This window comes from Zootermopsis nevadensis, unplaced genomic scaffold, assembly GCF_977971745.1.
Source record: "Zootermopsis nevadensis isolate Lab colony 2312 unplaced genomic scaffold, Znev_1.0 Znev_ptg000083l, whole genome shotgun sequence".
In the NCBI taxonomy this organism is placed as follows: domain Eukaryota; kingdom Metazoa; phylum Arthropoda; class Insecta; order Blattodea; family Termopsidae; genus Zootermopsis; species Zootermopsis nevadensis.
In genome coordinates, this window is record NW_028259214.1 from 628,601 (window position 1) to 655,192 (window position 26,592).

The following is a 26,592-nucleotide window of genomic DNA, read 5'->3' on the forward strand; positions in this document are numbered from 1 at the left end:
AAATTCACCTGAAGCATTTGAACTGTGGTGCTATAGAAGGATGTTGAAAATTAAGTGAACTGATAAAGTACAAAATGAGGATAGGTGAAGGAAGAATATGGAAAAATCTTACGAGAAGAAGAGATAGGACACATTCTGAGGCACCCAGGATTGGTTAATTTGGTAATGGAAGGAACAGTTGAAGGGAAGAATCGTAGGGGGAGACAAAGATTGGAATATGTGACGCAGATTTTTGAGGATGTGAGCTGCAAAAAATGTGTGGAAATGAAGAGATTGGCGCAAGATAGGCGAAAATGGAGGACCGCATCAAACCAGTCGGAACACTGACGACAAACAAACAAACAGTACACCTTAATGTTGAGTAAGGAGACTTATAGAATACTAATTGTTTATTATCAAATTCAATACTGATGACATATAGTTATATATAATAATGTTAAAAATAATTGCACTTTGCAGGAAGTTCAACAGTATAAAACTAATCTATATCATACAAGTACTTAACATATTAAAATGGACAATTAAAAACACAAAGTCATTAAATAACATCTCAGCCAGCAGTCTTTCATAGTTAATTAATTGAGGAGAACGTTTTGTTGTACAAAGTTGTAACAAGTAATATACTCTCCATATAAGAATTAAAAACAACAAAAGCCAGCACAATTAATGTTAGTAAGGACAACACACTATGAAGTTTAAAAATATTACTGTCCAGGAATCTTACACAAAATGTTAAAAGCAGGGTCAGGAAGAACACGCAGTATTTCCAGTGTGTGAACAAAGTTACAAACTGCTGAGGTCAAAATTTACAATACTTTAAATTAAATATATGCATTACTGCACTTCACATAAAATATTCCTATACCGACAAACATCATACCACCACAGAACACAACTAATTTCAAATGACATCTACTCAATTTCACAGACAGTATTTCCGTAGTCTTAGCAAGTTACCCTAAAGAGGAAGCAACAAATATACAATATATTAACAGGGAACTATTTGTACAAGACATTCACACCACAAATCACATAATTATCGGGAGCTGTCATCTACGAGTCGTTAAATGGCACGTTACTGCTGTGCCTCTTTGATTCATTGGGGTTTTCGGTGTGCCCCAGGAAGTTTGCAGTCTTGATGAAGACCCCTGAGCTGCAACATTTTTCCACAGAGGTTTCAGGAGTGTTACTCGTGCCTGTGACGTCTTCTTCGTGCTACGTGGCAGTAAAATCTTTGAAGGTATTTTAGACAGGGTTCTAGCAGGGGTGTTACGCTCACGGAGGCAGTGACCTGCGACCATGGAGCTTCTGCATGTCTCTTGTTGCTTTAACACTTCCAGATGTTCCTATAACAAGTATCATTCAATTTAATACATCTACACCTACAATATGAGCATACTAGCAAAAGGCGGCAAGGACATTATGTAAGCAAACTTAGTATTAGTAGCATCAATATTCACAGTACACCAAACTCCTACTTAATAATGTAATAACATGCCTCATTATAATTATTTTTCTTGCAAAGAACCTGATGTTTGTACTTCTAACAAGATCTAGGTTGTCAAGATGGGGAAAGGGATGAAACTGCTCAGTATTATCATCATTGGGCTCTGCTGTTAGAAATACAGAAACATTAGGATCTATTACCAAAAAAATAATGTTTCAGGGGGATCTGTGACATAAAACAATTTTATACTAATTGACATACATTTTAAAACAATCACCAATATTTGTAGGGAAATGCTCGTCAGCCTTTATCACATGGGATTTAAACCTTCATTCTACACAGCTGCCAACCAGACCTTAATCCAAAGTTAAACTGTTTATAAGTATGCTACTGCAATACACAGACAGTTGGACCGTGCGTAGGATGTGAAGCACAGCCAATAGAGGTTAAGTATTACACACATTGTAAGAACTGAACAAAGTAGAGACACTTATTTATATCATCATATAATTATCACTAACATGACACAGCAAACACAGGTTGAAATCGCAGTTACGACAAGAATAAAGACAGACGCTACGTTCCTCATAAAACATTGGTAATCACCTTCAAGATTACAAGGAGTCAAAAAAAGACCATGATATGAACTCTCCACACCGTATAAATTTTATGTAAAAATTGCATACAGTGAGAATTTTAAAAACTGTCTATGGACCTCCAATTATTTAAAGAAACTAGTTCTGTTCATTTCACCCCATATAGCATATTCACCCACAATTACAGATAAACTGCTACACCTACAGTGAAACCTCGATGCATCGTTTTCGGTGGGGGTGGGAAATAAAAACGATGAATACGGGAAAACGATAGATGCAGGAAAGCATTAAAAAAATTTAAAAAACTGAACGTTTCTCTTTCAAAGTTACTTCTTTTTACCAAAAAAGTCTTTGATGGACAACTGGTTTGTCGAAACTTCACGTTTTAGGCCAAACAGAGCCCTTTCCACGTTCAAAATGTTTTCCTCGTCACGTTCACTAATATTACGCGCATAAAAGAACGACTTCACTTTTGCCAATGCTTCGGCAAAACTCGGCACAGCTTTGGGCTCGCATTCGTCGTCTTCCTCTTCCTCACCACTCCCACCCCCTTCGCGGACAATAACAGGAAGAATGGAAATACTGTTACTGCCGAACTCAACGAAACGTAGCTGTAGAAGACCCTGAACCGCTGGAAACAAGATGAACCAGAAGAATGAAAAGTGCCGCCCGCCTTTCCTTTGTACTTGTAATAAAAGCATTTGTGAAGAAATTCACACTGCACATGCCATCTGGCGTCGCTGGAACAAAATATGAGTGCACCCTAATTAAATTCGTAAAATATCTGACAATGGGCACCGCCATTCACTCCAACTATCACCCCTCATTCCAAAAGAATGGTTGGGCGACATAACAGGTTACCGCTACTGTGTATTCCAAAAACATTGTGCGTCTTTCGGTATTAATTTATCTCAAAACCCAGCATTTTAATTTCTCAGAAACGATCATTGCGGGAAAATTGTGGGCCGGGACTAAAATTTTTGAACGATCGATGCGATAAAACGATAGTTCGAGGAACGATAGAAGCAGGAAAGCGTAACATTATTTTATATGGGGTGTATCTGGGACCGAACAAAACGGACGATGCATCCGGGAACGATGGATAGACGTTTCACTGTACAACCATTATTTCTATCTGCCACCAGTAAACAGGAATAGTATCTGAAATTATAAACTAACCACATGCAAGAGCATCAGAAGTACAAGCAGTGGCACCATCAGAAGTTGGCAGTAGATTATTCTGAAAGCAGAAACACTGGTGCCAACAGGTCAGACAGAACAGGCAGGTTTATACATTCTGTGCCAAGCGAATAAAGACACTGATTTCCCAAATAATCATTTACCACAAACCTGGAAGTCTGTATACGTCGTCATATTCGAAGCTTCTGTATCATTATTTGTTCCTACTCGAGCAAAAATAATCCTAGGAACCTAAAAAATAAACAGTAACACAGTACAATGTGTGCCAAATTATTCAGTTTTAAAAAATATTCTGATCTGAATGTCACAAAAGTATAAGTACTTCATTACATGAATGCAGAAAACACATTTACATTTTGAGGTTTTAAGGATATCAAAGACAGAACACATGTCTCAAGACTAGAAGAAATCTTTGTAGTGTTTGAATCTGTTTATTACACATTTATTTTTTGTATTATTCACGGTGACTGCAAGATATCTGGTGATTAGAATACCTGCTTCAAGAAAATATCACACATTTTGTATCACCAGAATTGTGCTAGAACTCAACCTCAAACAATTTTTTATTTTAATAATCTGTATGAGGTGGATTGTTCTCAGCTGCAAATGTTCCGAAAATATACGACATGCAATTTTTAAGTCTGATATATTTAGTAACGTCTTGCGTTATGTCGAACGGTTATCAGCAGGCGCTTCCATTATCCAGATGGCAGCACTCTCTGAGAAACTCAAAAAGTTTGTCACCATCTGTCTCACAGATGATGTACTGGATGCAAATCAACAAAAAAATTTAAATAAACCCTGCTCTTCATGAAGTGTAACAACAAAGTTGGCCTAAATCTGCCTTGACAGCATCACACAAACCCACCACATCAAAAAAGCAGTACATAAGATTATTCACAAGTTCCTGCATTTACACACATATAACCTTAAGCAGCTTTGATTCTCGACTGCATCGACAGAGATGAGTTACGCCTACGTGTGCAAAGTGCTTGTTTCAGATGAGTCAACTTTCCACATTAGCAATCAAATTAATAAGTCCACGGTTAGCATCTGGTGTTCACAGCATCTACATGTGATCCAGGAAATGAAAAGGTACTGTCCCTAGAAAACAGTAGTAAAGGTGATGACCAGAAATAAAACAAGCATTGGGGGAGGGGGGGGGTGGAAAAAATAAATTAACATACCACAGTTTGCTGAATAGGACGAGCGATGGTCCCTAAGGTAGCAGTCCTTTCAATTCTGGCCACCTTCCGTAATTTATGTGAACCGAGAGGAGGAGTTCCTGGTGCATTCTTACGTTTAGGAGCTCTTAATTGAGATCCCATTTTTGGATTCAATATCAAACAGCATCTCTTGCAAATTTCTGCAAAATAAAATAAAGAAATGACAGACATTATTTTTATATGTAATCAACTTCATGGCACAGGGTCATTTTCATGCAACTCACTGTTATTCATCCCACCAAAGATCAGCGTCATCATAAAACCTTACCACTGGGCCCTATCTTGAGCCACGTGACTTTTCATTTCTAACCGTACTTTCAAATCAACAATCAGAATCACTCCCATGATTAAAACATCTACTCTAAGCTGACACATATTCTTGGGCATCAACGATGAGTTCAGCCGTCAATCGGCTGTTCTTGATCGTCGAAACCGCCGCATCGTCTGCCGGACGCAGCTGAACCAGCCTATCGCAGCGGTTTCATAATCTCAATAGATTAAAACAATCAGTAAATCTAGATGTCAAGTCAGTTACTCACCTTTGCGTTCTTTTTTTCTTCTTTATGCTCTTTGTGCAATGCCCACCGACTATTAATTACATCTGAGACTGGTTGGCCATGTATCTTGAAAGGTTTATTGTGTTGTTCCTCGTAAAGGCTGACATACTTCATAAGCTCCTTTTCAACCTTCGGCAAATCCTAACGAGAGGGAAGACGACCAAAATTCAGCAACATATCAACTTAATTCTCTGACGGAACCCCAAACCTTGCCACTGATAAATGATCATTTGTAGATCATGAAAAAAGACAAGTGCTCCACCTTCCTCGACCAACAGTGTGACGGATTCTAAGGAAGTGTTTGCAAGCGAAGCGAACTGAGGAAAAGTTTAACATCTCAGAAATGCACTGGCAGATGTGTACGTACAGATTCAAACCCCCAAGTCTATGAACTTCAAGCCACCATTTTTTTTAAATCAACATTTATACTTCAAAATTATTGGCCTCACTCAGAACTGATGTTAGAAATTACAAAATGTATTTATTTATTTAAGAGGCACTTTATCAGATTACCTTTTTGATTGCCTTCCTTTCTTTCTCTTCGACTAGCAGCAGGCCTCCACGGTTATGGAATAGCCGGTTTGGGTAATTTTCTCTATTTTCTAAATCTAACATTTTGTCCCAAAGTTTCTGGCGCTGGTAAGCCAATTCAAAAATCTCACTGAAAGAAAAAGCAGTAAGTTTTATAAATTAAAAAAATAAAAGCCTACTGCAAAAGTGACAATTTTAAATGTTCGTACTGATATTCTCCTATACTTCATGCAAGGAATTCGGTACCTATTGGAATTGCTAACACCTTGAATTCCAAACTGCATAAAAAGTCATACATTACAACTATTTGCTCACTCCAAAAATTTGATGATCACAAATCACTTACTTATTTTGCTCATAGTGAGCCTGAAGCTTCTGGATTTCAAGTTCATGTAGTTCCAAGAGATCTTCAGTGAAACACTCGGAAGAATATGGTTGAAACTGCGCGCGCTCTTCTTCGCTAATCAAACACTTATCAAACCAGTGTTTGAGCTCTTCTCGAATCTTCTCGACGAAGCGTTTGATGTTCTGGCGTTTCAGTACTTCGCATCTCTTTACTTCATCCTTAAACTGTAATTATGAAAATGTTAAAACTGTATTAAGTGTTGGACACCTCTTACTTCATACAAACACAAGAACAATCAATATATACAATAAGATACAGTTAATGACTGTTTTGTTTGTGCTCCCGGAGGCACCTAACAGTTTTTCATAATGATGCTAGATCTCAAAACATTCTAGTTTACAGGAGCTGCTACCATTATGCAGCTTCTAGAAGTGCTTCTAATATGAGAGGTAAGAATGATAAAATAACAGGGATGGAGAAGAAACACAGAGCAAAGGACGTACAGACATGTAATGAATAAATGGAAGAAGAAAGGGGAAGATATTGTAACCGATCTCCCTTTTAATTTGTTCTTGGTTATTTTGTTGGGCGCCAGTGGACCTCTTGTGTCCACGAGAGATGGTTGCTCAGGGTAGCTCCAGCCGATAAAACACGCCATCTGTACACTCAGGTTAGTGTAACGGCCGGACTCACGGTGATGCAGCGGACGCTCGGACTTATGACACAGTTGTAGGTTTTAACAAGCCCAGCTTTGATACAATATTTTATTTTATATATATTTTTATAGCCACACGCGACACACACAGCTCAGTTGCAGTCTACTGTCCCTTAATATCGGACACACAACACGTCACTTACAACCCGGTATGTTTTACTACCTTTTACTACTTTTTATTATGATTCTTTTACATTGTATTACGTTATATTACGTACTAACTCTTTAAATTATTATATTTCCTATGTCAATATCCAAAATCACGATTTGAAAATTAATTTTACAGATATAAAACATCCAAGCACAACCTCCAAATTTAAAGGAAGAGACAAAACTTAAAACCAAACAAATCAATATACGCAACGCAAGATGTACAACAGTTTTTAAAATTGATAGACCTGATGATGATGTAATACACATTGAAACATGTCGTCAATACAAAAAATGTAACAAGATACAGTATCTACTGAGAATGTTATAATTTTAAGTAATTTTAAACAACATTATTTTAAGTTTGTGTATAGACGGAAAATAAAATATTGTATCAATAAAACACAAACATGACGCAATTAAGATATAAAAAAAAGCCCAGCTTTATTGTTATAAATTGGAATTAAACTGTACACAAATGTTCACACTGTCTATATAACTTACTAAATCACCCAAGTACACTTCTTCACCTCGCCTTTGCCGATGTATGCAGTCCCAATATATTTTATCAAATTTGTTATAAATTTTGGTAGTTATAGAATTTGGTACAATATCCAATATATAGGCCGAATTGTGGCTGAGCAGTTTGCCACCGAATTACTTGATGTCCAAAAGGGAAGAGCCTAGAGGCATCTGCACACAGGACTAAAAAACCCTCAGCTCTCCAAAACCAGGGGTACCTGCAGCACATCCTTGCTTTTGATTGGATCCCCTAATTTTGGGACCCAAGCCTAAATTTTGTAACAAAGGGGTCTCAAAGGCCATCAGTCAACCTGGTTATTACAGGTAGTGCCATTAGACATTGCCCTACCTTAAGATTTAACAATAGGGCTTAGCTCTTAAGGGAAATGCTATACATTAAGGTAGCTTCTTTTGTCCTCACCCAGATGTGCTACAGGGGCATGTATAGAACATCATTTTATTTTCTTAAAGAACAGAAGTTATACATACAGCTTCCAAAGTAGCAGAAGAGTGGTCTCGATGAGTAGAGAAGAAGTCTTCTCTGTGCCTGAATTCTTCAGGGAGACGGACCCAAAGTTGCGTGATTTTTTCACGCAACTCAGCAACTTCAGCTTCTTTATCTTCCAGTTGTTGTTTTAACCTCTGGTGTAATTGCTGCAACACGGATATAAAATCTTTGCTACGTGTAGCTAATCTTCATGCCACAGCCTGAGGACCAATGCAATGTGAGCGTGGCAGAATATAGAGAGGCACTCTATCAGGGTTTGATGATACACACAAGAGTCCTGCTTATTGGGGAATGAAAGCAACTGGAGGAGTTAATTTTCATAAGATGGTGGAAATGACATTTGAGGAGGATGGTTATGATCACTGCTGTCATCACGAAAAATTCCACTGTCTCTTCATCCCCTGAAACTGGGAATTTTAGCTCACGTCTGTGTTCTTTAACACATGCTCTCAGCTTATATACAGAATCTCCCTGGAGGTAAAAAGATTTTGAGACAGGAAATAACACAAAAATGAGTGAAGTGTTTCCTTAAGAGGGAGCTGCAACCCCCCACCCCCACGGCGGGCATTGAAACTTTTTCCATGGGAACTAAAAAAACACAGTCTTCCTTGAAAACAGAGTAGGCCTAGATGGACAAACACAATAAAGTCTCTTATGCACAAAAACACACAATGAAGAATTACAAATTTTATACAACACTGGAAAGATGTCGAAGTAATGAGATTGGATAGATTGCCCACAGCAGAGAAAAGGATAAGACCAACCAGCAGGAGGAAAATATTTAGGAAGGTCTAAAACACATCTTGTATTGGCCTAATACTGGGTTAAAGAATATTTCTGCAGGTTTGAAAATTATTTAAAAAATTCTAATTCCCAAATCAAGAACTGCTCAAATTAACAAGTAGAGAGTAAAGCTACGTACGTTCAGTGCAGCCATATTCTCCCTAGTTGGTCTGAAGGCTGCATCATTTCCACATACAAGTATCTCGAATTCCTGTGTTGGAACAATTGCCAGTTCGGTCATAATGGCAATGATAGCCGACTGGGATTCTTCAAACAACTGCATCAACTGTTGCTGAAATTAAATAGAATACGACTTCTACAGTGATAAATTCGTAGCATTCAACACACATTACGAGACAAAAATAAGAAACAGTAAAACCCACACAAAACTTGATAAACTAGATTGGCAGCCACTGATGACATATTTATGTGAAATATGCTCACCTTTTCATTCTCTTTTTCCTTGACGTAATTTTCAAAATCATCGAGTTGTCGTTCAGTGGGAAACTGATCTGTAAAACCGGTCTGAGGCTCAATTCCCAGATCATCACAAAGCACTTTTTCCTGTATGAAAGAATTAGAGAAATTAACTTCAAAATTCCAATTCAAGGCATCTATTGACAAATCTGACAACTTGGAAGACACATCCACAACCTTGTTTAAATCATATGGCATGTTGACAGCTGTGATGAAGTAATAATAAATAATCCTATTCCCTTTATTGTGCAACAATACATACCTTCCTCTGCAGATCTGCTAATCTGCAAGCAAGCGACTCTTTCATTTTGCGATATTTGCCTAACTGGTGTCGCAGTGTCCTTTCAGCACTGCACAATGGCAGATTTTCTAACCCAGTTACAGACATCTCCATATTCATTTCCTAAATATGGACAAATCATTAATTGACAGACTTGCCAAAGCAAAAAGAACAGATGCAGCATGCTGGTCCTCTGTGTGACGATGCTAAAGACTATCGTTATTACTGTGTTGAGAAGGAATTATTACAAATGTCTGCATTAAATCTGTATTACATAACCTCAAAATCTTGCACCACTGCCATGTTTATAATTTTTAACATACAGATAATAGTTCATATGGAATTTTTGAATATGTTCATGATCTATCATCATACCAAATTATTCACTAAGTTATTACCATAAAACCAAATAGTGATTTCAGGGAGACACCATTTTCCTTTGAAAAAGTGGAATTTTTTAAGCTGTTATGATTCACCATTTGAGGGCCCTGTATTAAGCATTCTGACAATATTCACACACAACATGGTGACCTCATAAGCCTACTTTCTTGCCTACTTCCATTTTTAACCATTTATAAAACAGCCAATATTAAAATAATTTCTCTTTCTCTATAGCAGAACAATATTCCAGCAAACGTACAATTTGTATTGCAGCCCAGAAAATATAAATTTTGTTTTGCCCTTCTTATTGTTAAATGGATTCTGCACTATAACAGACAAAAATTTATTTAAATTGTTATTAATATTACCTTGCACAATTCTGACATCTCTTCCAGATGCTGTTCAATCTTTATCACAAACAACTTCTTGTTTTCTTGCTCCTCTTCTAACATTTTCTCAAACAAGTCCTGAAAAGGCCACAAACAGGAAATAAAAATCATATATGGGCAGAAATTTCAGTGAAACACTGTTGAAAATCCCAAATATATAAAACATTTTTTTAAAACTGCAAAGTGCAATAATAAAAAAAAACACTACACTGATTTCTTAACATATCCCACACTTTTAGCAATTACTTAGCAATTATCACAGTGAAGCGATATTAAAGATGTTCTGTCTGTAAGTTTGAAGTTGTATCTACTTGGTACTTGACACTTCAGAGTTTTATGTAAACTGGTATCTGCTAGTAACTGTTTGATATGGATCAAAATTTACCCCTACTCATACCCCATATTAACTTAGGTTTTGTTTTGCCCCAAAAATATACCATCTTAACTTTACCTATAGCAGTTATAATTTTGCATGTATGAATTATCCCAATTTATTTCATGCCATTTTTCTATTTTTTCTTTCCCATTTCTAAATAGAAACAGTGACCAATAGTTCACAGACAGGAACTAACTCTGGTGGATTTCTTTTATACTTCCTTGGCTTCAATGATCACAGTGCTAATATATTATGCCTGTATTTGGACGGATATTGCAAACAGCTGTGAACACATGCATCATGCTTACTATCCTGTTATTATGGCACACAAAACTGACAGACAGTGAAATAGAAGACATTTCTGTTGGTGAGTCCCAAAGTATTACTTCTGTGCCACAAACAGAACTAAAGTCTTAGATTCAGACACTTCTGTCGATACACAAGCTCTATAACGAGGAGGAAGTGAAAATTTTTTCAACTATAACATCCATTAAAATATCCTAGCAAGGTCTCAGATAACTTGGGATAGTAATAAACAACTGTTCACATACAGAAAATTTCCTTGTAAAAAAAAAGAGAGAGCGAGAGACAACAACCACAACCCTACATTAATTTATGTATTTTAAAATATCACAAAACTAAACCAAAACAATGTGTCCCTTTTTGGCGTCACATTCAGAAAAAATAAATGGAAGAAACAATGTTTAAGCCCTGTGAAAGAAGTTCCTCAAATCACTTATAAATGTATTCACACAAATTTCATATGTGTCACACATCTGATTTAGTATGTCACTGATTACATTGCAATTCTTTCATGTGCACGTAAATCACTTAGATTCTGAGACTTCATTCCTGCACCAATTCTCACAACTAACAATCACATGAATTAGCTTTCTCTTCATTAGTTGATTATGTTTAAAAATTCAGTAACCATTGTAATATTTTCTTGCCCTCTCTGTGCATCACAAACAGCAGCACAAAAATAAATAATTCTGATAACTAATAACCATAAAAGATAATTTAAAACTTCATCTTAAAATTGTACTCACATGCACATGCTGTTTCACAGCCTCACATCTCTGCCGTATATTTAAATTGTCATACCCACAATATTTCCAAATCGATGCAAATTTGTCCATATATGTTGTTACAGTATTATTAACTGCTGTGCTTACATCGTTACAGTAGCTGAATGGGAAGAAACCATTCATTTATATTTCTTGGATAAGAAAATGCTTTTCCATGAATTTTTATTTATCACACTGAACAATATTTCAAATAGCCTCAAATCTCAACCTGCTACCTATATTTTACATACAAGTTATGAGGAAGTTAGTAAAGTTTGGATTAAACTTCAAGTGAAGTGTAGATTTTTGCAGAATTGGGTAATCAGCCTCAATAATATGGGCTACCACAAGCCAGGTGTCACTAGCATTTGCTGTAATCTAAAGAAATGAGGCACTCAATGAACTTCTCATCAGCAGACTGGTTGTAACAAGCAAGACACTCCAAAACCAACAATTTTTCTTCATACACACCATGCTTTATTCATAATAACAAACAGGACATACACTTACTTTATCATTGCATAATTTATACTAGTCCCATAGTATACTGTTAGCATCTGCTTTGAGTTTCCAAAACTGCCGAATATGATAGATCACTAGCATGCCTTTGGTATCAGAGTTTACACGAAACATTGTTCTTTGCTGGTACTACCTTTTCAGGCATCTTCTACACAAAGTGAAAAATTAAGGATCCAGCAAAGTGACATGCCTACCAGTCATTTATTTCTACACACTACACACAATGCAATTTAAACCTTGTCTATATTTGCAAGTGTCAATACATATTACAGAACGGTTTATCGATAGTTCACAAAAGTACTGAAATAAGAACATCAACTTACCTAGAAGGAATAAAACTGTCCATATTTATGATTTAAATGTAAAAACAACACATACGAAATAAAATCTTCAAATGACACTAATACCCGTTGTACGTTATATAAATACCTTGAGAGGCAAGAATTTGATTGGTTGAAGAAACAGACTTTCATTGGCAGAATTTAAACTGTACCTGACGTCATCAACCACAGATTACAGAACATTGCATTCTTCAACGACGATAACTTCGAATAATCTGTGGTTTCAAACGCCAGCAAGGTGCGTTTATGTATTACTCTTTATGTATGAAGAGTTTCTATACGATAATCAAAAAGAGAAGAAAGCATACAAAAGCAAGCACACTGAGAACTCTCTAACCTAAATTTTATATTGTTTTACAAATTTATTTGACTTTAATGGAATATTCTACATCGTAAAAATATTTGTCTAAGGTAACTAATAAGTTCAAATACGTGGTTCTAGGCCATATATGCCCTTCCCTGAAACAGGACTCAAAGTACCTGATGCCCAGTTCTCCAAGAACAATATCACGTTTTGATGGGACCTGAAGATTCATTGCCATAATGTTTATTAATTCCCGCGACATGATTCTAACCTGAGCCAGCGAATAGAAGCCACATTATTAAATCCTACATCAGTGTCTCAACCCAAGGTGCATATAACCCCAAGGCATGTGCATGAGATTCATTTCATATACTGGTTAGAGCTAAAACGAGGACAGATTTTAGTCTCTACACATTTTCTTCCCAAGTGCTTTAAAAGTCCTAAGGAACATGCAACCCTACGCAGCTACTTACAATCATTGGGTGTGGGGATAAGTGGATTTTCCTGGCTCAAGATAAGGGTCTAGCAGTGTGCATAGGTGGGTAGTGAACTCCAGCTCTTGTGAACACGGTAATGAACCTTCGAGTTCTACACGAGTCTGAAAACTTTCTGCCCAATTCATGGCGAAATTGTGTTGTGCGTACATAGATTACATAGCCTGAAAATTCGATGAACTCAAAATGCATTTCTACCAACATAACAATGAAGTAATCCGTGAACAGTCTTTAAATTAGACGAACTTTGGGTAATCATAATTTCAAATAAGCGAGGCGATTTTAGTACGAAAATGAAATGGTTGGTTGTTACTCAGAACTATTCTATTGTTCTAATAAACAATGAAAAAGTAAAGGATCCAGGATCAGTGGCTAATGCCTTCAATAAGTTTTTTCTAGCTATTACTGAAAGCTTAAATTTATATCAAACAGGGACAGAAGATGCTGTTTCATTTTTAAAAGCTGCATTTCCTGTAAAAATTACTAGTATTAATATTATTCCAACCACTGAAACAGAGATGAAAAGTGTAATAAATTCCCTCAAATCAAAAAACTCATCAGGTTATGACGAAGTAACAAGTAAAATTTTGAAAGATTGTTCAGCTTTAATTAGTTGTCCATTAACCCACATTTGTAATCATTCACTAGAAACAGGCATTTTCCTGGGCCGCCTTAAAATATCTATTTACAAGTTACAGAAATCCAGTAGTGGATATAGAACACGTCACAAACTCAAGTATAAAAGCATGAAATACATACATTAAAGAATTACATCTAAACAAGCAGTGTACTAAATACAAAACAATATAACTAGTATTTTTTATTGTAATAGTTATCCAATTAGGTACTCATCCACAGTATAAAATGAGTGAGTCATTAAAAAATGCCTTAATGCAACCTTGAACTTTTTAAGATTATTTGAGATATTCTTAATCTCTATGGGTAATTTATTAAATATCTTTATACCCGCATAATGAACTCCTTTCTGATAAATTGTTAGATTAGCTTGAGGTAGATACAAATTTTGTCTCTGTCTAGTATCAATAGTATGAGAGTCAATGTTTGATGGAAAAAGAGTTTTGTTTTGTAATACAAACAATGATAAAGAAAATATATATTGTGATGCCAACGGCAAAATATCCGATTCTTTGAATATATTTCTACACGAGACTCTATTGCCACATTCCATCATTGTTCTAATTGCCTTTTTCTGAACGAGAAAAATAGTGTAACTATGAGATGAATTTCCCCAGAAAATGATGCCATAGCTCATTAACGAATGAAAAAAAGCATAATAAATTGCCTTTAGTATTGAAGTAGACATATATGGTTTCATATGTCTAATTACATAGTAAGCCTTGCTCAATTTCTTAATGAGTAGATCAATATGATTCTTCCAAGTTAATGCACCATCAATCATAATTCCCAAGAATTTAGTACAGAAAATATGATTAATGAATTTATTATTATAACTTATTGTAAGAGTATCTAACATTTTTCTCTTAATTTTAAAATGAATATAATGTGTCTTATTAAAATTTAATGGTAATCTGTTCATTCTAAACCATCTATTTATATTTTCAAATGTTACATGAATGTCAATTGAATAAAAATTTTCTTGGATATTATCCATCCTCTAGTAAATATAAAACGTAAAACGTTCCGTCTTCAGGTTCCTACACAGTTGGACCCACTAGATAGAGCTAATCCCTATCTCCGGACAAAGTAAAAAAAGTGAAAGTCCCAGAATAAAAAGGCATTACCACACCATCCATCCGTGGGACGTAAAAGAATTGAAGTAGAAATCAAAATTCATTGAACACGATAAAGCCAAAAAACAAAAACTCACAAAAGGTGGGAAAAAATACACATGAATATTAATACGAAACTCGATGCCCAACTTGGATTTCTTCGGAGATTACAGGTATCCAAATAGGAGATAAATCCAAACTAGGCTGGCTGATAGGATTGGCGAGTAGTGCCATGTGTGCCGCCTCCTTGTATTTTCTGTAGATGGTATTGGGTTCTGTTAATAACACTCTGGCTCCATCCCAACAAACATGATGATCTTCTTCGTACGCATGTTATTCAATTGACTCTTCACCATCGTCAAGAAGTTTTAGATTTGATTTACATGAATGTGTTTGTTAAAGTCATTTATATTAGAATGAGAAAAATTATAGGTGTAGCAAGTTTGTAAATCGTTTATGTATAAAAGAAACAACAAAGGTCCCAATATAGACCCTTGTGGAACTCCATGTCTAACTTTATGCTAATCCGAGGCTGTATTGCTATTGTCATTAGTAAGTAATACTGTTCTAATGTATCTGTTATTTAAGTAAGATTCATAGAGTGCGTGATCTTTCCCATTGATACCATAAAATTTAAGTTTAAATAATAAAATATCATGATCAACACAATCAAAAGCTTTTTCTAAATCACAGAAAATGCCTCCCACTATTTGTTTGTTATTCATGGCATTTAAAATCTCTGTAGTCAATTTATAAATTGCATTATCTGTTTTTAATCCTTTCCTAAATCCATATTGTTCAGTACTTAAAATATTGTATTTATTGAGATGATACAAAATTCTTGAGTACATTATAGTTTCAAATATTTTTGAAAAAGATGTTAAAAGTGATATAGGTCTATAATTAGACACATCATATATATCACCATTCTTATATAATGGTTTTATTAATGCATATTTTAATCTATCCGGAAATACTCCTCTCCTTAACATTTTATTGCATATATAATTGGTAGGTGAACTTATAAATGGCGAGCTTATTTTTGAAATCATAGGTGGTATCTCATCATATCCATGCAATTTTTTTAATTTAAGGGACTTTATTATTTTTTTATTTCTTTGTTCGTACAGCATTTGGAGTTCATATTCGGGTATGGATTAGAAAAGGCTTGGTTCATGAAATGAATATAATTTTCATCATCATTAATATCATTTGCAGTTATGGGATTATTAATATCTTCTCTTTTTTTTCTCTCTACAATGTTAACAAAATAATTATTAAATTCTTCAGCAATAGTTTGTTGATTATTGAACTTCTTACTATCAATTTTTAGTGTTTTTATTTCAACTCTATTTGTATTTCTACCTGCTTCTTTATTTATAATACCCCAAGTAGTTTTAATTTTATTATCAGAATTTAGAATGCATTTATCATACTCCATTCTTTTTGCCTTTTTTATAACTGTAGTCAGTATTTTAGAGTAGTTTCTGTAATAAGTCTCATAGCTTTTCTGATAATGATTCATATGCAAAGGAATCTTTACTCACAGACAGCTCGAACACTCTAATATTTTAACAAACATCCTGCAAAAGAGCTATACCACAAGAAATACAACAACCAAGTTACAAAGGGCATTGTAATGATAAACAGTGCCACATATTCTTGGACAGACTTAACTCTATCACATGACAAGCACATCTAATACATCACATTGCTCGTGTACTTACACAATGCACGTCAAATTGAGAAAGATACATCTGTAGCAGACAGGCGTGCCCTTCATGATCTCAGCCAATTTTCTGTTGTGATATGAAGTGAGCCTGCCAAGTGTACTGAACATAATCCACTGATTTCCTGGCGAGCAGTAGGCTGGTCAGGTGGCAGACAGCTTTCTCCCGAGTAAAATCCCAAGGATCAATTAACCTTCTTCTCCTCAGCTATTCCCAGAAAGACAAAATGCATTCACTTTTAACTATCAACTTCCCCCCCCCCCGACACAAATGCAAAAACAAACATCAATCTGATGACGCAGTTGATTAAATATGTACTTTGTTCTGGGGGCACACCACACATGCAGCATTGCTAAACAAGCATAATTCACGTTCCAAGGCGAACATATTTAAATTCTTCAAGTAACTGTACAAGGCACCAAACCCGCAAAATAATAAACACTTCTCAGTATATAAATGTCACTTATCAATGCCTCGTGGCGTTCATTTAATCATTCCTCGACAATCATCGACACATAAACTCAATCGACAAACGAGAACACCCCATAATTTCCAGTCTGTTATTCCGTAACCTAATAACAGCTACGAAGATCACTGTTCGCACACAGAAACTTACAGCAATGATTCTTGAATTATGGCATTTCAAGAGACTGAATATTTGCCATTATGAACTCAAATAAATTTAACACGCAAACATGTTCCACAGCAAAACTTACAACTCGCCATACATAAACTAATTACGTCAGTCATACCGCACCTCCAAGACCCCAAAGACTAGCTTCACGCAACAAATCTTACCAACTTCTGACTTCCTTTCTCTCTCTCTGCAAACTTGGCCACAGCGAATTCTAGTAGCGAACCCAATAAACTACGTATTGAGCGGGAAATAGAAGGGCATAACTGATCGAACCAGAATCCGAATCTACCAAACGCCTCGTAACCGAAGTGGTAACGTACGAGACTGCGGAGGACGACGTCGGCAGTTCGAGACCCAGGGATACTTACAAGAGTATTAAGTTTTAGAAATAAAATGAGGGGCACAAACGGGTTTGGTATTCTATGCTTTACCTAACTGATTTCTGCCCTCTAAAAAAAATTACAGATGGTTTAACTTGTAGGGGATATGGGAGCCTAAGATGAGAGAAAGAGGGGGGTTAATGCAAAAATATATTTATGAGGGAGCAGCAAAGTTGGTCCAAACAGACATCATATCAATCAACAATCTTTAACCAAAACCACTTGTTCAAAGCACTGGAGTTGAAAAAGAAAGAATCCAGCCATTTACACAAGTTTTAAAACACAAAAGTCTGATTCAGCAACTTTAAATACTGAACAGATGTGAGGCAGATTTCTTTTTTTATGTATTTCACTGCAATGCTTTTACAACACTGTATTTAATTTGTAACCGTGATGTGCATACACCTCGATAAGTACTTGTGATGATTGTTGTGGTTCTTCAAAGTCTTTGAGAAGGACATGAGCACAAATCTGAATCACAGTTCTCTGTTTTATTGTGCCCCCTTCCTTCCAGGCAAAATCCTCAGGCTGCTTCCCTTCCACAGAATGTAGGGTTGTAGTTTTAAATTTCTCTTTCTTTAGAAAAATATGGAATTTTTTTCGCTTAATTGAGCTCGGAGTCCAGTTCAGCATTTAATACTTATATATATTTTGAAAATGCAAAGTAGATTGGAAGGAAAAACTTGAAGTGAAGCTTATAACAGATTCTTCACCTATTTCATTTTGCCTCCTTTTGTCATCTAACCTTCAGAAATCCATAGCTCTGTTCCTTGTAGAGAACAGTTTATTTTATGTTTAGGTGTTTTATAATAGAGTGCTTATAATCTTTCATTTAATTATGTCTTAAAATGTGCTCATTTCCCAATTCTGCATTTAATACATTACGAGTTGCAAAATACAGGAAATTAAAACATTTTATACATTAATAATAGTCAATTGACTGTTGAAAAATAAGGAGAAAGGCAAATTTAAAATGCTGAAGAGTGATGTGAGGACGATGTTAACTGCAAAGTAAAAGTTAAAATGTAATTCCCACTATTAATTGTCAAAGTTTTTACTGCTTGTTGTAAGGATTAATTTGCAGTCCACCTCGAATCTTAATTTCCCCTTTGCGAGGGGTGGGGCACCACAGTCATTATGTAGCACAGTAAGGTTAAGTGTAGAATTTTTTAGGAATGAAGCAAAGAATTACTCTGTTTAAAGTTATATGTCTTTGCAGCTATGCGTGTGCAGTTTTACAATTTTTGTTAGCAATAATGTTCATAATTTAGCAACATCGAGCAGTTGTACTGTTTAACGGACAGACAGATTATGTAAAGCTGATGGCAAAGATCGTATTAACAAGCAGTTTGAAGAAGAAGGGATGTTACTGAAATGGTTGTGAGAGTGTGAACCAGGTTGAGCAACTATGAATGTAAACACACACAGAAACAGTTGTTTAATGCCCACTTGTCGTGTTGGTGTCAGATCTTTGTCTTGAATGTTATAAAAAGGAGAGAGTAGTCAGATTGAGATATGTCGTTGTCCTGCTGGTTGTCTACTTTGAATTAATTTTGTTTCCCTTAACCTGACATGTGGACTCATTGTAGACAGTTCAATGTTCAATTCCCTGTTCATAAAGAACATGCGTAGGAAAACTTTGAAAGCATAATATTGTACCTTAAATGAGCATAAGAGTTTCAGCAAGATCTGGGTTATTATTTGGTAGGTTAGGATGGGGCATTTAACAATTCTGAATCAATTAAATCTTGTAACTGAATTTTTTACGTGAGTGCGATTATGAATATGAGGAAGTAACAATTTGAAACACAATGAATAGGCCATATACAATTTGAATACTTTGCTGAAAGATCGTCAAGACAATAATAATTTTATATAATCTGGAGGAAAACATTTGTATGGATTGTAATGAAAGTTGCATCAACTTTTTAGTTTAAACTCAAATGAATTAGACTGTCTTTGAAAGGACTGATTTTGGGATCTATGTATTTCAATCCCCTTGGTAGAAAATTTTGCGACTGTGTGAGAGCTGTTAAATATTCTTCATTCTAATTGAAATCAAGGGGGCTCTTTTACAACTACATGTTTAAGTTCCACTGATAATAATGTTGAATCAGATTTATCATGTTGGCTTTGACCAGAAAATACAGGAAACTGTGTGAAACAATTTTCTCTATTTATATCATCATTTGCTGGGGGTGGTAAGAATGACATTGTTGGCAGGTGCGAGGGCAGACACCCCTATACCAGGCAGCAAACACAGAGCCTGCCAAGGGTTTCTGCTTTTGTTCCTCAGCGGTAAGTCCCAGTCGAGAAGTAGTGACGTACAGAATTTCCCTATCGGGGCCCCCAAAAGTCCCCAGAGGTCTCTTCCCCTCAGGCTTTTAAAATAGTGGACCAAACCAACCAGATGGCTTACGGAACCCGAAGGGTCATCACCGAATCAACCAAAGCCCTCCACCGGACCCTGTCCTGGGCCAACAAAATTCAGTCTCCTTCAACTCCTATCTCCCATAGATCCCGCCTGACATTATCCTCCCATCTACGTCTAGGTCTCCCCAGTGGTCTCTTCCTCTCAGGCTTCCCAAATAGTGGACCCAACCAACCAGATGGCTTACCGAACCCGAAGGTTCATACCGAACTAACCAAAGCCCTCCACCGGACCCTGTCCTGGGCCAACAAAATCCAGTCTCCTTCAACTCCTATCTCCCATAGATCCCGCCTGATATTATCCTCCCATCTACGTCTAGGTTTCCCCAGGGGTCTCTTCCCCTCAGGCTTCCCAAACAGTGGACCCAACCAACTAGATGGCTTACCGAACCCGAAGGTTCATCACCGAATTAACCAAAGCCCTCCACCGGACCCCGTCTCCTTCAACTCCTATCTCCCATAAATCCCGCCTTAGATTATCCTCCCATCTACGTCTAGGTCTCCCCAGCGGTCTCTTCCCCTCAGGCTTCCCAAATAGTGGACCCAACCAACCAGATGGCTTACGGAACCCGAAGGTCCATCACCGAATTAACCAAAGCCCTCCACCGGACCCTGTCCTGGGCCAACAAAATCCAGTCTCCTTCAACTCCTATCTCCCATAGATCCCGCCTGATATTATCTGCCCATCTACGTCTAGGTCTCACCAGCGGTCTCTTTCCCTCAGGCTTCTCGTTATCTATTGTGAGTTTGAAACCCATATGTAGATAAATAGAATAATAGTTTTTATGGATATCATTCATTCTGTACACAGATGACATGCAGTTTTTATACACCAACACACCTTCAATTGCGCTCCGGCTAAATGAAATTAATATAATCAACACTTGAGACCTCTTCTTTACCAAGCCTCATATCATGGATTTCTGTGATCTGATGTTTCTTCATTTTAAGTTATATCCATAATACAGGAGTTAAAGGTACATATGTGTAAAAACTTACATTGAAATCTATTTTTTGTATCCCCTTTTCATATGTCCAACTACAAAATATCCTTCCCAAAATACAGATCTCCCATATTACATGTTGTTAAAATTCAGTGAGTATGTTGGGAGATGAATCGTGTGGACAGACAGACAGACCTTATTATGTATTCAGAACTGAGTAAAATTTATAATAAAATTCAGAGAAATACATAAACTGAACAACACATACCATCCCCATTAAACGTCATTCAGTACAACAGCAGCAACTTGACTTTGTTACTGGCATCGCAGTTGGATTCGTGCACTGACCATCTCGGAACTGGGAGTAGCGCAGATCACGGCGCGTATCTGCAGCAAGTAGCGTCCCCTGCTTAGGTTATTGACAGATGTACTAACACGCACAATTTCAAGTGTGACAGTGGCACAGACTGCAACACCATCAGATATCCTAAAATAGTAGACTTAATTTTCTAGAAATTATTTCTTAATTATCAATATATTTATATAATTAACTTTATCAGTTGTATCTTCAAATGAGATTACAATTAAAATGTCCGTTTCGTAGGATACAAAATGGACACTCGTACGGTACCTTGGAAAGCCCGTGCAACACATTCGACAGCAGTACTCAAAATCAAGAATGATTCATTGTATGACAAACGCGTATAATTTTAGAGGGTCATGGCAGAAAGGATGCATCATTATACTGCATTATTATTTATTTTTATTTAGTGTTCTGTCTGAGGACAGGTCCATATGAACAGGATCCTTCCATCCTTTTCTCGGACTGGGACCTGTTCATATACGTTCTTGGCAGATGATCCAGAAGTGGTTTGCCATTGCCTTCTTCTGTGTGTGAATGGAGTAATTGTTGGGATGCCACGGAGGAAAACTCCATGTTGCCTAGACCACGGCCTTGCCCAACACAAGTTATAAATTCGGGCACCACCGGGAATCGAACCCGAGACCCCAGGATTACAAGGCCAGCGTTCTAACCGCTAGACCACCGTGGCGGATTATACTGCATATGGTGTGTTTATATGATGTGCATTTTGAATATGTGTAGAATTCAGTAATGTCACTCCCTATGAGTAATTTAATATATTATAGTGATGTTTACCAAGACATGATCTTCCATCTGGACCAAGTATAAACCCTGTGGTACATTCACAACGGAAACTGCCTTGCAAATTTATACGGGACCCATGTTGACGAGGGTTGCTTATGCATTCATCTATATCTGAAACAAAAATTGAGGATGTGCTGTATCTTGAACCACCTAAAAGCACCCAAGTTTATATTCTACCTTTTATTACCAAACAACATGAAACTGTTGATGATAATTATTTTGTGGGTTGTAACGCCATGGGGACTCAAAGGTACATACACAATGTTTCAGAGAAAGATACTGTCTACAGCTTAGGGGCTGTTTCTCTGAAATGTTGGTATCTACCTATAAGCCCATTTGGAAAAACAACCCAGAACAATCACCATCTTCAATGCCATAAGAACGTGAAATCTCACCAAAGCGGTGCTTTGAAAACTCAAATGAAAATCAGTGACCAGTGCTGGCTTGACTGACGCATCTTTATTATACAGAATCTACATGTCGCATCTGTGAAAACATCATCTCTATACCTTAAATATGATGATAAGTTCTCTAAAAAAATTTTAAGTCATTAGTTTTCAAATGTTTAATTTAATTTTTTGCAGGTATTCATGTTGGTTAATGTTTTGCCCGGTCGATAACCAGAATCACAGACACACTTAAATGAACCATCGATGTTGACACATTTGCCATCCCTGTTTGAGAACATTCATCCCAAGTCTACACAGAATGTCCCATCCAATGATGGCGTAAAACCATCCTGGCACACACACACACCGGTAGGATCCAGGTATATTTTCACAACGTCCCTTCAGGCAGACTCTTGCGTTCTCATAACATTCATCAATATCCGAAACAAAAATTAAAAACTGTTATTTAGAACAAAATGTTCTATATATATTTTGGAATAAAAGAAAGGTATGGCTTCTGACAGCTGTCTAAGTGACTATTAGCTTCCCGAGCAGGACTCCGCTCCACGGTCAGTTAATTACTGGTAATTCATTACTTAATCTGACTAAAAGTTTCTACTGACTTGTTACCTAGGAAGTTTTGTACATTTGGCAAACGACATCTTACCAACACATGCATGTCCAGATGGTGAGAGAATAAATCCACTGTGACAGTGACATTTGAAGGAAAACCATCCATATTTATACACACATTCCAGTCTGACTACATTCATCGTGGTCTGAAATACAACGATCAAAACCGTTGGTATCACGTATCACTACAGCTACAGAATGTTGTCAAGCTCGGAAACATTCGAAATAGGAAACTTCGCAAGTACAATTACTTGTATTTAAATAATATGGTATAAAACTGTAGCACCACACCAGTTTAATATTAGGTTCATGCAAGAGATCAGAGAAGATGGTTTAATTTTTTTTCTCCCTAACTGAAGAAACAATACATGCTTTCAACTGTTTAAATCAGGAATTTTCATACTAAAGAGTAAAACGCTTTAAAAAATACAACATAACCAATATCACATAGAATTGTGTGCTATTTTGAAATGTAATCTTCCTCATGTGACGAAAATGTATTCAGATTTCAATCTTCTGGGTTGCTGCGCTGTGTAGTCTGGTTGATGTTAACCAACGTTTCAGAGGTCATACTGCCTCCGTCATCAGGGCCCTGATGACGGAGGCAGTATGACTTTGGTCATATAACGTTGGTTAACATCGGCCAGACTACACAGCGCAACAACCCAGAAGACAGAAATCTTCATACTCTGATGACGGAGGCAGTATGACCTCTGAAACGTTGGTTAACATCGACCAGACTACACAGCACAACAACCCAGAAGACGGAAATCTTCATACTCACCGCTGTGAAAACCTCAAGTCTTACAAAAAATGTATTGACATGGAAAATCCACTGCTTTTAGTTGTCATTCTCTTCAATTCTGATTAAATTTTTATAATATTTTCACACTTTATACTTGAGCAGAATAGAACAACTTTACTTTAAATTAAAACACAAACAAAACAATATGATATAACCAGAACCAACCTGTACAGTATTTTCCATCAGAAGACACATCAAATCCTGGTGGGCAGACACAGCTGAAACTTCCAGGAGTATTTGTACACTGCCCTCCTTGACAACAGTTTAGTTCAGAGCATTCATCAATATCTGCAAGGGCAAAGTATCCTGGGTAGCAGTCACACCGGTATCCATCAGGAGTATCAATGCAACGTCCATTGCCACAAATGTTGGCTCGCAGAGCACACTCGTTCACCTGCGTGATGTCACCAGGGCTCGGATGGCACAACCTCTTATAAGCCTCTATAAAGACAAACAATCTTATAAGTATAATGCATCCAGATAATTCCAACAGTTCACATGAAAGTTGCCACTCAGCACATCCCCTGATCTTAAACTCCTCTTTCAGACAGACAAGGCACTCACACTAAATCTAGAACAGTACACCTCCTCGGAAAGCAAGGTATATAATCGCACGAGGGCCTGAGGTCTTCCTTGTGGCATTGTGAGGCATGCTACGAACACCCCATACTTGGTCACTAGGAATCAAAAGTGGGCAACTGTGGTGTGGTGTGGTGTGGTGGCCACGTAACCAACATTACAACCTGTAACCCTAGCTGCTTACTTCTAGCTTCTTCACTGCGATAAGCTCTTGCACAAATTTAAATCAACAGCTACTGAATTTCCACATGCAAGTCACAAAAACAGAGGCTGCCACCACGTGTCTGTGGGTCATCCCAACCGCATCGACTGATGAATTGTGTCCATCATGCACAATTATCATGTCAGCTCCCGGTGCAAAGTCTTGCTAACTTCGTAGTAATGGACTCGAAACTGCGTAACGGCTGAAGTATCCCATATGCTTGCATTCACGCCTACCTGAAACAAAACCATGAACAGAAATAAACATCCGCATTGAGAGACCAGTATTAATTCTTACTACGAAGGCACTCTACACCACATTAATAACCTACTGGCAACTAATCCGGCCTTTCGTGCAACCAAAATATTTCCCACTTTACGTACTTCACACAGGAGAAAGATGACAAACATCAGTTCAAATAAACTTGCAAGCATTGGAAATATAAGAGAGTAAAGCTGCACTCGACTGGGCATGCATCCTACCATCACGCCGTCCGAAGTAAACAATAACAGCAGAGGAGCTGCGCCATTTTCTCGCACGCAGGGACGGCAACGTCTGAAAAACAGCGAACACATCCCGCCACCGGCGGAGTATGAGGGATATTCAACGATCAATATGTGCGCACCCTGACGAACTGTCCTGTCATCTACCGACAATACACCTGAGGTACATGCCCGTCCGCGAACACTACACGGCACTGCCGAACCAAATGCTGACTGAAATACCACTCGAAAGACTGTAAAATTATGAAGACCTCAAACTTTATTCCGTGACTACCATTAGTGACACATCTTCTCCCTTAAAAACGACAGGAAGAAAAAAAAAAAGGCGAAACGAGCTACCAACTTCGCCTATAAGAAACCAACTACCAATCACTTCCATAACCTCAAAAATCATAAAATAATTTATGAATCCAACCACACCCAATAAACTACAGCTCAATCAACTTCGCACGAAGCACTATGAAACAAGTAGCCCACAATTTGCATCTACATCGCCTACATCCTAGGGCACATTTGTCACATAACCTGTCGGTCGCCGTTATGTTACTGCACAGAGCAACCTTCGACACCCTGCTCAGATTGATACCAGACACAACTCTTGAATACCTGCACGTCTACCTATAAATCACCCAGTGAAATCGTCCACGTCCTTTCCAACACGAACTTATCCTCGTCACATTTCATGTTGGCACTCAAGTCATCACGCAAATTCAGCACCGACATTCTCCCTGCGCGATAATTTCTCACAAGTAATTTTGCAGAAGGGCGAAAACGTCTCGCGAGCTGACTCATTTGAAAAGTCCGACCAACATCACCTATAAGACACCAACTAATAAACATTTCCATAACCTAAATATCTTCCATCATTTATGAAAACAGGTGGGATTTCGTAAACTACAGCTCAATGAAAGAAGCACTATAAACGATTATTGCATATGTCGCCACTACACAGCCCCTATGCCACCAGGTTGTACTTCACGAGCATCTATAAGACACCCAACTAAAGATTTTCGAAATTTTCGAAAAAAAATTTGAATTCAGAATTTTTGAAAATGTTTTGGTTTTGTGCGCTTTTTGGACGATTTCCCACATATTCGATTTTTTGAAAATTTTCGAAAAAATTGAAATTTTCAAAAATTTTCGAAATTTTCAAAAAATTTAAAAAAGTGGCTGCAAATGGCATGAAACGCGAAGAAAACTAAATATTTTCGAAATTTTCGAAAAAAATTTGA

At 37.1% G+C, this 26,592-nt stretch overlaps 1 protein-coding gene and 1 long non-coding RNA gene across 10 annotated transcripts; both read right to left on the reverse strand.

Moving 5' to 3' along the window:
• Positions 1-371: 371 nt before the first annotated feature.
• Positions 372-21,478, reverse strand: LOC147870923 (protein regulator of cytokinesis 1-like). Of its 9 annotated transcripts, none has more exons than XM_087341679.1 (14): positions 21,350-21,478; positions 16,688-16,897; positions 11,534-11,672; positions 10,088-10,186; positions 9,321-9,461; positions 9,026-9,145; positions 8,721-8,873; positions 7,780-7,944; positions 5,904-6,127; positions 5,540-5,687; positions 5,009-5,167; positions 4,431-4,609; positions 3,394-3,474; positions 372-1,346 (listed from the first exon to the last, which is right to left on the reverse strand). In XM_087341679.1, the coding sequence occupies exons 2-12, from the start codon at positions 16,798-16,800 to the stop codon at positions 4,586-4,588; spliced, it is 1,485 nt and encodes a 494-aa protein (XP_087197805.1). In that variant the 5' UTR covers positions 16,801-16,897; positions 21,350-21,478; the 3' UTR covers positions 372-1,346; positions 3,394-3,474; positions 4,431-4,585. The 9 variants fall into 9 exon arrangements, with proteins under 9 accessions (XP_087197805.1, XP_087197807.1, XP_087197812.1 ...); XM_087341681.1 differs by lacking the exons at positions 16,688-16,897; positions 21,350-21,478 and adding exons at positions 12,062-12,218; positions 12,394-13,730; XM_087341686.1 differs by lacking the exons at positions 11,534-11,672; positions 16,688-16,897; positions 21,350-21,478 and adding exons at positions 12,062-12,218; positions 12,394-13,730.
• A 2,897-nt stretch (positions 21,479-24,375) lies between these two features.
• Positions 24,376-26,327, reverse strand: LOC147870924 (uncharacterized). Its single transcript, XR_015533034.1, has 3 exons — positions 25,241-26,327; positions 24,840-25,093; positions 24,376-24,517 (listed from the first exon to the last, which is right to left on the reverse strand). It is a non-coding gene; the product is annotated as an uncharacterized LOC147870924 (long non-coding RNA).
• Positions 26,328-26,592: the final 265 nt, after the last annotated feature.